At 41.2% G+C, this 13390-nt stretch overlaps 1 protein-coding gene across 6 annotated transcripts in view; it reads left to right on the top strand.

Annotated features, from left to right (window-relative positions):
• The window catches only part of HDAC5 (histone deacetylase 5), a 117915-nt gene extending 108684 nt beyond the window's left edge, over nt 1-9231 (top strand). For all 6 annotated transcript variants that reach the window (XM_088143516.1, XM_088143522.1, XM_088143521.1 and 3 more), the window contains 3 exons: nt 1187-1271; nt 2313-2466; nt 5561-9231. In XM_088143516.1, coding sequence (XP_087999642.1) covers nt 1187-1271; nt 2313-2466; nt 5561-5600 — 279 coding nt within the window. In that variant the 3' untranslated portion in view covers nt 5601-9231. The remainder of the gene's footprint in view (nt 1-1186; nt 1272-2312; nt 2467-5560) is intronic.
• Nucleotides 9232-13390: the final 4159 nt, after the last annotated feature.

Below are 13390 nucleotides of genomic sequence, written 5' to 3'. Positions count from 1 at the left end.
GTGAGGCCCAAATATGGGCCCTTTCCTATGTGTCAGCTAAGTGAGCTGCTAATAGGGTATATCTTAAAAAGGACTATCCTACAGGAATTAACATGTCCATGACAGGAACACAATCACTCAATTGACTATTGACCTCTTCAGTGGTGTCTGCACAAAGCTCTTCCTGAAATTGACCAAATATCTATTTTCCATTATGGAAAATGGAGCAATATACATAAGAAGGTCTCGTATAGTCAGAATTATAGAAGAAAAGAAAGGGAAGGAGGAGAGGAGAGAGGAGAGGAGGGGAGGGGAGGGGAGGAGAGGAGAGGAGAGGAGAGGAGAGGAGAGGAGAGGAGAGGAGAGAAGAGAGAAGAGAAGAGAAGAGAAGAGAAGAGAAGAGAAGAGAAGAGAAGAGAAGAGAAGAGAAGAGAAGAGAAGAGAAGAGGAGTTACGAACATGGGTAGATGGGAAAATGCAGATCTATTTTAGACAAATGTGCAGAGTTTATGAGATGCAAACATAAAAATGTCAAGTTTCCAGAAATGCAGACGCCATGGGAGAAAAATGGGAATGTTAAAGCAAAATATATACACATTTATTTTCTTATGATATCTAATACATTTTACTGTTTTAATAGTCCAAAATTCTTCATTCATAAGTAGCATCTAAAACTGTGTGACTTGGCATTTGGCATATATGTATAACATGCATGAAACAATATGGTTTGTTTATTTAGATATTTTTCTAGTCCACTGTTTAAAATGCAAATACCCCTAAGAGTGTTTAGTTTTTCCCTGGTAAATCTGACCATGATTTTCAGCTGCAAAATAATAAAGGGTTGGTGAATTGTGTATATATACCAATGAGCAGAGCACAAAGAGATATGCAAACAGCTACATTTAAGCACAGGTGCCTTATTACTGAAAATCAAAGAAGAAAAAAATAGAAATAGAAAAAAACAAATGTTGTAAAATCAAACAAATTGAAACGAAGCTCATATATTCACAGTATTAAGTGGATGGAATGGTACTTGAAGGCTTTGTGGGAAATGGAAGTAGAATTTGTTTTGACTTTTTTGTTGCCCCAATCATTTTCAACCCCCTCTTTCTTGTGTGCCTCTTTATTTGAACTATCTTTCCTTTCTCATAACTTCTAGCCAGATGTGAAATCCAGAAACTAAACTCTTGAGTTTCCTTTGTTGCAGTTGGAACAGCTGGATCAAGCTCTGTTGCAACAAAAACCCAATGCAAATGCCATAGCCACATTGGAGAATGTCATTGAAATCCAGAGTAAGTTTTTGGGGCATGGGCTTAGTGTTTTGATGTTGCATTTTCTCATGGGAAAAGGATATTTGTTGAAGAAAAGCTTGAATTAGTGATTTATTCTACATCCAGGATAGGGTTATTGCTGTATTGTCTAAAGTGTTTCTCAACCTTGGCAGCTTTAGGATATGGGGACTTCACCTCCCAGAATCCCCCAGCCAGCCTGCTGGTATAAAGAACAGGGGTTGGCAACATCATGCTGATAAGAGCCAGGTTGCCAGTATACCCAACATGGCATCTGCAACATCCTCAAACAATCTAAAATTAATATTGAAAAATTTGCTTGGGATCTGAAATAAAAAACTCCAACATCTCACCATATTTGGGGTTTGGAGTGGTGGTGGGAGGTTAAATTGGACCGGATACTGACCCCTGATTCAGAGCCATAAAATACAGGATTCAAACATGCCTTAGAGGCCACCCAGTTCAGTCCTCTAGAATCACCAGCTACAGTAGCCCAAACAGATGGCCTTCCAGCATCTGCTTAAAATACCAGAGAAGGAAAGCCCACTACCTTCTGAGGCAGTAGTTTAAATGTTTCTCCTAATTCTAGCACAAATCCTCTTGCTTGTACTTTCCACCTTTCTAGTTGTCCTAGTCCTGCCCTCTAATGCATCACGTTTGTTCTGCCACCTGCTCAACAACCTTTAGATGCTAAGAAGAGAGTGCCCCTGAGATTTCTCTTCTCTGAGCTAATCTTGACTGGCTAATTCTAACTTTCTAATTGTTCTCAAGACATGTTGGGAATGCTAGTCATTCATTTTAATTAATTTGTTTAGGCATGATTATGGCAAGAGGTTGACTATAGGCATGATTATAGCAAGAGGTATTCCAAATAAAGACTTTATTATAGTCATTGATCAGAACGAAATAAGGTGTTATATTAGTAATTTCATTGACAATATGATGGGTTTGGGAAAGGAAGACAGGTAGATGTCCTGGAGGCAGCTCCAAAAATTCAGCGAAGTACTAGCATTTCAAGCCTAATGCTTTGCAATTGTACCACAGGCAAACACTGGAATTCAGTGAAAAGTTCTGCAGCAATTGTCGGCTGCTCTTTGCTGGAGGCACAGAAGGGTGAGGCAGAAGAAGCAGAGACAGTCAATGCCATGGCATCACTGTCAGTGGACACAGAGCAGGGAAAAGCAGACTGTGGTGTCCGGTAGGTTCATTTTGGGAAATGACAAGGGTCTGTTTGTGAGGGTTTTGATTGAGGTCTGAGCTGCCTGATCAGGTTGCCCCAGCAACATGTGTGCCACTGTTTCTTGAGGGCAGGAATGCACAACATCCACTGGGAAGACAACACTGCCCGTCTTTTCCTGCTCTGCATCAACCAAATGTTTTCTGACTTGTCTTGGCACAAGAGTTGCTATCTGGGGCACCTGCTGTGCTTCATTTCATAGTAGGCAAATGCCTCCACTCCAGTTGGCTACCATGCACTGTGGCAGGAATGTCCCCTCCCCTCCAGTTTTAACCAGGTGAAACTGAGAAAAGTAGGCTAGTTTCTCCTTCAGCAGGAATAATGGTCAAATTGTTGGGGGGGGGGTCCCTTTTTTTCCTTTTTATTTTTTACTGGTCCACCAGGGGCTGCATCAGATGGGATCAAGTATAAGGGGTAGTCAGTGGAGGGAAACTCATACAAAAGTTTATCAATGGAAATCACATAACCTGAAAGACTCACCCACGGAAAGGAAAGTGATAGTGCTTGTTTTCCTGGCATGAGTGGGAGAGAGAAAGAAGCACGGCCATGCACCAATTGGGCTGTGATAAGCACAATGCAGACAGGACACCAGGCCATCACTATGGCCAGAACAGAAGAAGGGGCTGAAGTCTGGAAAAAGATTTCTTCAGGTGGCTCCATTTCCAGCTGGAATCAAAGGCATAAGGAATGCACAGGAATGAAACAGCATAAGGCTACAGCTTGGAAAAGCCCTTAGTCTCTGAGCTGAACCAATGCTCTCTAGTCTGATGGCCAGGTCTATTATTTTGGGTGTTTATATTTTCTAAATCTAAATCTTCATTTCCTTCCTCACCTTGAACATGTGGAAGCAATCTTGCAACTACTTTAGAATGTACTGAAATTATAAATCATTGGGTCCCATCAACCAACATTTATTATAATAATTAACCTTACAAAAGAAATGTGTCAGACAAAAAATTATAAAAAATATACTTAAATATTGTAAGAATACATTTGGCACAGTAACTTCAAGTACAACAATCAGGCTGTTATGTGAACCTGTCATAATATAGCCAATTTGATAGACTGTAGTGAAAACACAACTCTTTCTGCCTTGAGTACTGATTGAAAAAAAGAAAAGAAAATGCAGATAAAATTCTGCAGTCCTTACCTGTAACATTGGCTAAAGGGGGAGGATGAGTTCTAGATGGAAATCCTTATACTAGGAACAGAAAGCAACATGTGATCACTGTCTCTTCTTCCCCTAAATTCATTATGCTGGTATCAGGGCCAGCAGTAGCACTTAGCATCCTTGGCTACTGTTTAAGCCACAAATTTCAGCAAGCCATTGCCCCCAATAGCTGCCCAGAGCCCAGCCCAATACCAACTCACTACTCTGATGTCAGCCCTTTCATTTGCTCATCTCCCCAGATCCAGGGTTACTAAACAGTAGCAGGTGAATAGTGGTAGCTATTGAAACATTCCCAGCATGTTCCAGAATTCAGGAATATGGACATTTATGTCAGTATTTATTTATTATGCTTCCATCTTAAAAAATGAGTTAGTGGTTTATAGCCATAAAAATACAAAATTAAACTACAACACCATAAAACTATATCAAATAAATCAGATAACTGAACAAATATCAAGACCCTTTGAGGTGAGGGCATTGCATCATTAAACTCCCAAAGCCTATGAAACACCTCTTAATTGACAAGAGGATAGTAGCCATCAGGATCTTGGAGAGGGGAGAGTTATTCCAAAGGAGAGGAGCAACCTCTGAAGAATGCCTGCTTCCATGTCCCATTCCAAATCTTACGAGAGCAGGGGACCTAAAGCATCTCCTACCAGGTTAACAGAACGGACAGGTATTTTCCATTCAGAGAGATAGACTTGAAGGTACTTAGGAGCCAGCATTTTGAATTATTCTCAGAAACCAATTGGTGGCCAATGCAGCGCTCACAGAATTGGTGTCATATGGCTGGGGCAACTCCCATCCACCACCATATGGGAATCCAGATCCTATACCAGTTGCAGTTTCTAGTGAGTCTTCAGATGCAGCCTGATGAACAGTGTATGTAAATTCAAGACAACCCCCAAGTTGTGGATCGGTTTCTTCAGGGGAGTGCCAACACAGGCACTATTTCCTTCGCCAAGGGCCTGGGTGAAGAGCCAGGTCTTCATGGCTCTTCTAAACAACAGCACAGTGGGACCCCTCGCTTCATCGCCATCTTTTATTTTTTATGTTTCATTGATTTTATTGTAATTTCTTTGTTTGATTGTTGTGAGCTGCTCACCATTGTTGAGAGTCAGGCAGCATACAATATAATCTGTTGTTGTTATTAATATAATTTTAGCATTCTAAGAAAAGTTGTTACTCTAATGTAACAAAAGGCCTTGCTGCAGAGTAGCACCATCACCTTTGTTTTGTCAAATGAAAAGATTAAAAAGTTCACCTCTCAGGAGGAGGGTGCAGCCCGTCACTCCCTTCCCCTGGCAGATTCTGCTGATGTGCCGGAAAACACATACAGATACCATTAGAAACAAAGGAGTTGTCTGACTCAAAATTAGGGCTTGAAATAAAACATGTCCTAACAGAGAGGATTTCTCCTCTCTGTATAGTCCTGTGAGGAAAGAAATCGAATTCACTGTCCTTTATCCTGTGTTTCTCAATCTCAGCAACTTTAAGATGTGTGGACAACTCCCAGAATTTCCCCAGCCAGCATGCTGACCAGGGAAATTCTGGGAGTTGAAGTGCATACATCTTAAAGTTGCTGAGGTTGAGAAACACTGCCTCAGTCTTTAGTGTGGTTTGTTGATCCTCAATTTGTCAGAAACTAGGATGAGTATACTGGTGGTCAGAGCACGTCCGGAAGGCGCTAGATTGGGGGTGACTGACATTGGGCCTCTCCTCCACCCAGAACAAAGGCTTTCAACTGGTAGTGCCCCTACTACTACGAGAACAGCCCTTGAACATTCTTTGATCAACAGCACAACCAATAGCTGTGTTGACCTTTGCACCAGCGAAAGACCATTAATCAGCATCTCTTTGCCTTCTTTTCCCTTCTTCCCACAGACCAGTAGAAGAGCCAATGGAGGCCGAACCGGTGTTGTGAAGTGCCAAGACTTCAATTTGTGTAGCTGTCACTCTGTGGGTTTAATTGGTCATTTGTGAGTTCGTTAAAACAACAACAAAATTATTATTTTTTATCTATTAAAAAGAAAAAAAGGAAAAAAAAAGAGTTGCACTGGACAAAATGAGCCTCTGTGTGTGTGCGTGATCGCGTCAGTCTCCTAGCATTTGTTCTCACCAGCATCACCATTTTGTCCTGACTCTTTGGAGATCTGTGAGGGGACTGGTGGGGGGCTTTCACATGGACATCTCCATTATTCCTTTCTTAGATATCATTCCCTCCCCCACATCCCTCCCTTGGACACTAAACCTGTCCCCTTCTTAGGACTGGCAAAGCCATTTTGCTACTTGAGGAGAAAAAGTATTTTCTGTCTCTCTTTGTCTCTCATACACACATCTAGTAGGAGGGGCAAAGAGGTGTATTCTTCCTCATTTTTTTCCAGTGTTCAAGTGGAGGCTAAATAGCCATCCATCAAGGATGCTTTAATCTGGATGCCCGTGCTGAGCAAGGGGTTGGACTTAATGACCTAAATGGCCATGTCCAACTCTTGTAATTCAGTTTTACCTCCTTTTCCCTCCTCCATGCAAGTGAATATATAGTTTTTGCCCCATTCATTTGTTTGGAATGAGAGAGAAATGGATTGCAATCTGAAGAAAGGGACCCACAGCTGCCCCTTGCATTTTAGAATCTAGGGCAGGAGAACTTTCCTACGCAGCCTGGAGCCCCAGGAGTTCTGCTATCCTAGGCAGCCCACCCATACTGCCTACTGCATTGAACCAGACTTGCCCACTTCACCTCTTCCTGAATCTGATTCTGACATGGCATTCCTCTCTCCTGGTTTATTTGCACATTGAGTTGGGGTTGAAAATCCCCCCCACCCCCAAATTTTCAAATACTCTTCCCCTGACTTTGCAGTTTATAATGTTTTCATTCTCTTTCCCACCCCCAAAATAGATTCACAAATATTTGGATTTAATACTACCTTTGTTGCATAAAACTTTATTCATCTCAGCTCTAAACTGTTCCTCAATTTGTATAGTTCTGGATTAAGCTCTAGAAAAAGCCCCCAAGGTGAAGAGAAAGGGGAAAAAGTGTGCCTTTAAGTCATTTTTGTTAATGCCTTAATTTCTCTGTGAGTTCATTTTTCTACCATCCCTCCCCAGTCCTATCCCTTCTTCGGTTACCATCCTAGTTAACAATTATCCTATATAAATACGGAAAGGAATCACATATTGTCCCCAGCCCCAATGCATGTTTTGGCCCTGATTCTGCACCAGGCGTGTTCAGAGAAATCATGAATATCTCACTGGCCTGGGGATCATTGTGGATGAGCGTTAACACACTTTCAACACAGTGCAGTTCTGCGTGACTGCACCATCACTCAGCTGTGCTTTGATTTGCACATCTGAATTATGTGTCCTATTTATGCCTGCAGTTCTCAATCTGTCAAGCGATATATGCGATATATGCGTGCAAGCCTATTTACAAGGATGGACCTCCTTAGCTGGATCGTGCTGTGTGTCATAAAATCCCTTTTGTAACAAAGGTTTTGCATATGTTGACTGTTTCATGACCAATGCTTTCTTGACATTCTCTTTTTTTCGCTATTTTTCTTCCTCCTTCTCCATTCTGTCATTGTTTGAAAGACTCCTTGTCGTTTATTGTAAATAATTTGATTTCTTGTATCACTTGTACAAACTCTGTTTTGATGAAAGTTTGTCCATTCATAAAGAAAAAACAAAGCAAAAGAAAAAGGAGAGAATTCTTTGCTGTTACTTCACCAGCCAAAAAAAGGGAAAAAAAATAGAAACATAGAGCAATTTTAGCTTTTAAAAGAAATGGATTTAAAGAAAAAAGGTATATAATTTTATTACAGATGTATTATTTAATAGTATTTTTTTAACTCGTACCAAATCTCCTTTCCTTTGGAAAGTTGCTAGCAGGGATAATGAAACAAAGGAAAAGATGGGGCTTGATATTGTTTTCACTAATTCAGGGCAGTGGGATTTCTAAGCTGTGTGTGGGAGGGGGAGGCATTGGGGAGGGGGTAGTTGTGTAGAATGTAAGGCTGTGACATATTTTTAGCTGCACGTATGGTAACCTTGCCAGGGTCTGTTTTAAGGATTCCTGCATTTGTTCAGGTTTAGTCCTCCCAAACGTTCCAAGATGCACATGTGTGAGTGATACTCCTTTCCAGGTTTTCTTATAAGATAATTATTCTTATATTCATGATGAGTGGAAGGTCGTGTCTTGACAGTGCTATGTTTATGTTTCCCTTCCTGTTTCTCCTTCTGTGACAATGAAGACCACCGTTTCAACACCATTTGTTGCCCTGATTTATCAAACACAGTGCATGCCTGAAGATAGCTTCTTTTCATCACCACGCTAGCCAAAAGCCTTCTGGTTGGGGAGAGAGATAGGGAGGGATGGAGACCTCCTCCATCAACTTGGTAATGCACACTTTGTCCCATCAAGATCTACTTGTAGCAGCCTGACCACTGCTAGGTACTGTAGTATCTCTGTAGAAGCACAGCAGAAGCACAGAAGCGTAACCCTTCTGTTGCTCATTGTAATGGATCATTGTGGAAGCACATAAATCAAGCAGGATATAAGAGAGGCAGATACAGGCATCGCTAAGCTGCTATTGTTGCTTGCAATCAGTTACTTGGATGCCTGGGTTGGGGGAGGATATGATCTCTTCCCCATGCAGCAGACTTACATAGCTGTTGCCATAAGTTGTGTTTCGTGGATACAGCAATAAGTAATCTGTGCTTGGAAAGACAATATAGTCAGGAATGGGCCTCTGCTGATTTTAGGTACCAGTGTGATCTCAAGCCCTCCTGTTCTGCTATAGTTTGAATGCCCCTTCCCCATTTGTATCTTTCCCAAGGCTGTCTTGTCTCCTTTTGGGGGGAGGCTATGCAGACTTCTGTCCACTAAAGATTGTGACATCAAAAAGTTGAACAATAGGAACAAGTTAGATTTTGCAACCCACCTCCCAAAATAAGGTGGGGCTGGAATCTGTTCAAGATATGAGGGACAGGAGAAACTCATACGCTATTGATAGAATTGTTCATGCACATAAAACAAGTTAGCAGTTAAATCTGCTAACAACTCTGCTATAATCGGATTTGAGGGAAATAAAGTGAAATTTAAGTGAATTTTGTGATTTGTATTAGGTGGGATAGAAATCAAACCCTCTTCCCTCATGCTATATTTTATTTATTTATTTATTAAACAAATGTATATGGCTGCCCAACTCTCACACAGTGACTCTGGGCAGCTTACGGAATTAAAACCTATAATACAAAAACCAACGAATCCTGCCCTCACCCCCCCGGCAGCAACACACTCAGACTAACCATTTGATTGGCTCCGTATCAGCCTGGGGTCCCCAATCTCACTGACAAAACCATGTCTTCAGGGCCTTCCAGAAAAGTATCAAGGTGGGGACCAGTCTTATCTCCAGGGGAATGATATTCCATAGGGAGGGAGCCACCACAACTATTTTGGATAGTTAAAAGTATCTAAAGATCAAGCTGGGCCACTCAATACAGGAGGCATGTAGTGATCCTTATCCTTTAGCTCATCATTTCTGAATTTCATTACTTTTTTTAAAAAAAAATCCATATATACAAGTGTACATTTGGCAGTGAGGAATAGCAAGGAAAATCAAGTTGGGAAGTGAGAAGCAATAAATTATATCTTTGCTAGGAAAGGTAGCTAGATGACCTATACGTGACATAGGGTACCATCTTTAGCATTAATTATGTTACAGCAGCCTTCTCCTACTGGGTATTCTGCAGATGTGTTGGACTTCAGTTCTCATCATCTTTAGAGGACATCAGGTTCAGAATGGGCTACTTATAGAATAATGTCATGGTTACCAGATAGCCAGTCTGAACATCTCACCCACCCCCACTTGCCCCAAATGGGGAAGCAGCAAAACAAACGGTGTTGTTAATGATAGAACGCTTAAGACCCAGGTAGGATATATCACTGCTCTTCCATCTCTCCATATTACCTCTGTAATTCAGTAGCATGCACTGTGCAGCCTTCTGCTTACTGTCAACAGAACTGTAAGCAAGTGCCTTTGCCATTCACACAGTGATTCAATTCACACATTGTACTAAGTTGAATTGTGATATGTTTGGCCTTGGTTGAATGGGGGGTGTGAAGCAAGCCATTGTGGTTTGTGAAATGTGATTCATGGCCTACTGCAGGGATCAGCAACTTTTCAGGCGCTCAGAAAGTAGCTGTCATTTTTGCTTTGGTACATCTGTACTGCTCCTTAAATTATGCTTAGCCAAATGTAGAACGCTCAGTAGCTGTAACTCAGTAATGAAGAGCAGCCTTTTTAACCTGGGACTTCCAGATGTTTTGAACTTTAGTTCTCATAATCCTTTAGCCAGCATGGCCTGAGTATTAGGAGAACTGAAATCTAACGTGTTTGGAAGGCACCAGATTGGGGAAGGCCTTTCTGCTAAGAGGAGAATGGTTGCTAGGTCAAGTGGTCTGCTGTTGTTCTTGTCCAATTGTCGAAAGGTATTCACCTTCAGTACCAGCCATCCCATCCCATAATTTCACATCAGGTTCATAGTCTATGACAGATTGCATTTCTCTTCTGTGGGGAGGTTTCCTCAATTAAACTATAAAATAACCCTTCTTGGGCAAGGCTGAGACATTGTTTTCATTGCTGCATTCAGGGAGGGCCAAGTATTTTGTCTATGGATTTCATCATAATAGATTGAATACAGTAGATCAGCACAATCCTATGCATGTCTACAGAGAAGGAAACACTGTTGAGTTATATAGGGCTTACTCCCCAGTAAATATATATAAGATGGTAGCCTAAGTTGTACTGAAAACAATAGCTCTATTAGGAGCCATCCCAGTGAGCATTTCTGAATTTTCAAGATAGCTCATTGGTTTGACACAGATGTTTATAGTAGGCATTCTTGTAGTTCTGTACCTAAAGTTCTGTGACATGAGAAATTTTGGCTTTCTGAATATTGTTGGATTCTAGCTTCTATGAGCTTCAGCTGCCAAGGATAATTTGGGGCAGAAATTTCTGTGAGTTGTAAGCCTGATAAAGGCCAAAGCTGATGGGAGTTGTAGCACCAGATTCCCCACCTGTTGTAGAATAAACTACTCCTTAAAAATGCTAATACTTTTCCTGTTTGTCCCCGCTGGAGATGCAGATATTTCCTTTATTTGCACATTCATGTACACTTCTTAACAAGTGTTAGTGCATTTGATTTATGGGAAGTTACTATACAGTCCTAGAGATCTGCAGTAGGGTGAATGCTGGCTTCCGAGACTATGCCTATGCCTACATAATGACCTAATACCTTCAGGTTCCCACTTGTACATGCCATAGGGTAGTGTTTCTCAACTGTGGCCTCTTTCAGATGCGTGGACTTCAAGTCCCAGAATTCCCCAACCAGCATGCTGGCTGGAGAGTTCTGGGACTTGAAGTCCACACATCTTAAAGATGGTTGAGAAACACTGCCATAGGGTAACTCATGGACTTTAGTGTGCATTACCAGGATTGTCGGAAATAGTCTCTCCCCCTAGAATACACTGCAGGCTTTTCAATGTCCATTACATCAATTTCTATAAAGATGCAGCTTCCATTCAGTGGGCCAAGCTAATTATTCAGTGGCATAGATATAAAAATGTATTATTCTCCACCACCATACTTTTTTCCACTTAACAGATTCATATTCATAATAAATGACACAAAAACCTACCATTGCAGTTATACAAATCTCTCCACCTAGAGCAAAAAAGACTACAGCTAAATATATCAATTAATGTGTTCCATAAAGCTTACAATTGGGAAATGATGGGTTCCACTTGTAGACTTTGTTGCACCTACATCTCTGTTTCCACCTCCTTGTTTATGTGGGGTGGGGGCAAGAAAATGTCCACGAACCATTGTTTTCATATTATTTTTCATCTTGAGTTTTCTGGGGGGGTGGGCGGAGGGAGGGAGAAAGAAAGTTCTGGCCAAGAGTAGCAACTACTTTGAAAAGCCATTAGTCCTTAGGACACCAGCGTGGGACAACTGTGTGCTACAGCTCCAATTCCACGCCAGTATTAAACTGTCATGGGGATGGTTATTGTGGAGGGGAATTGGGACTTTTTTGTCTTTTCCCCCCTTCTAAACAGCCCCCCACCCACCCATGATACCGAAAGATGCCCCACAAGTGGGGAGTATCTGTAGTTTTTTTTTTTTCCTGCTTTCTGTCTCTCTCGCTCTGAATACAACTTTCAGTTGAGTATTTTGTAAGATGTTGCAATGTTTGTCCTTGTGTAAATAAAATGGTTTCTGGCAATATTCTGTGGTAAAATCAATGTGTGGAGCTATCTTGCTTTTTTGTTTTTGTTTTTGTTTTCTTTTTTGATGTGTGTATCATCTTTACTTTCCTGAGTTGCTGAACCCAAAGGGGAAAATTTCTAACGTATCTGCAGTATCCTGAGCCAGACTGATCTGTCTAGTTCTGTATTTGGAGCAGCTTTTTCCAACCTGGTACCCTCTAGGTGTGTTAGGCTGTATTTCCCATCACCTCTGCATTTGTAGTGCAACATACCTGAAGGTCAATAGGTTGGTCTAGACCAGTGTTTTTCAACCTTGGCAACCTGAAGATGTGTGGACTTCAACTCCCAGAATTCCGCAGCCAGCATGCTGGCTGCAGAATTCTGGGAGTTGAAGTCCACACATCTTCAGGTTGCCAACGTTGAAAAAAAAACACTGATCTAGACTGATGGTGAGTGGTCCTTTAAAATCCCAGAACTACATAAAAATGCCAGAGGTTTAGTCCTTGGCATGCAAAGTATGTGGTCTTTGATGCTCTAGCTCAGAGATAACATGAGCAACACACATTCATGATCTTCCACATTTTACAAATGAAAACAAATGTTTGCGAAATGTCATTCTCAAACCAAGACTGTTGCTTGACACACATGCACACCCACACACCAAAGGGCACATTGATTAAAGATGCACAGTGCTGATTTACAAGGGGCACTTTGGAGTTAAAAATATGCTAAGAAAAAATTCATAATACTAGAATTATATTGTCAGTCATTTAAAATACAGCACTGTGTTTAGGCTGCAATTCTATACATGCTTACCTAGAAATAAGGCCCATCGAGCTCAGTGGGGCTTACTTCTGAGTAGACATGCATAGGATTGTGCTATTAATAGGAAGAACCCAGGAGCCTTACTGACCTAATAGCTTTCTGATTTAGCCGCCTTTTTTCCAGAATGGTCTGTGGGATGTTTCTTGGAGAGTCATATACAGAATAAGAGAGTTACTGCCTTTTCTGCTCTTATTACTGAATAACCAGTGGCATTCTTCTGGACCTGAATTTTGTGTCATGACTGGTGGACAGTAACAGGCTTATCCTACAATAATTTAAGTCATTTCTAAATCATTCTAAACTAGTGGTTCTTACTACATTCTGTGGCAGTGAATCCCATCGGTCAGCAATGTGCTATGTAAAGCAGAAGCTCCTCTGTCTGTGCCCAGAAGTCCTAAATTGGATCGCCATGCTCTTAGATACAAGAGGTAGTTCATGCTCCCTCTGAGATTCAACTGAATCTAGGCATTTTCAGAAACAAAAATAGAACAGACTGTAAATCACAATTGACAGAAAATAGGGACAAAACGTGTGCAATATTGCTTCTTCCAAAAATGTGTGGACTAGTCCAGAATAACATTTAAGAACTAGAACAAGAAAAGCATATGATTCACAGACAAGAC

This window comes from Python bivittatus, unplaced genomic scaffold (assembly GCF_059951505.1).
Source record: "Python bivittatus isolate LINGU-HERP-01145 unplaced genomic scaffold, Pbiv_v1 ctg000410_np1212, whole genome shotgun sequence".
Taxonomy (NCBI): domain Eukaryota; kingdom Metazoa; phylum Chordata; class Lepidosauria; order Squamata; family Pythonidae; genus Python; species Python bivittatus.
Note: the sequence above shows the minus strand (reverse complement) of the source record. Positions and strands in the feature narration are given on the sequence as shown.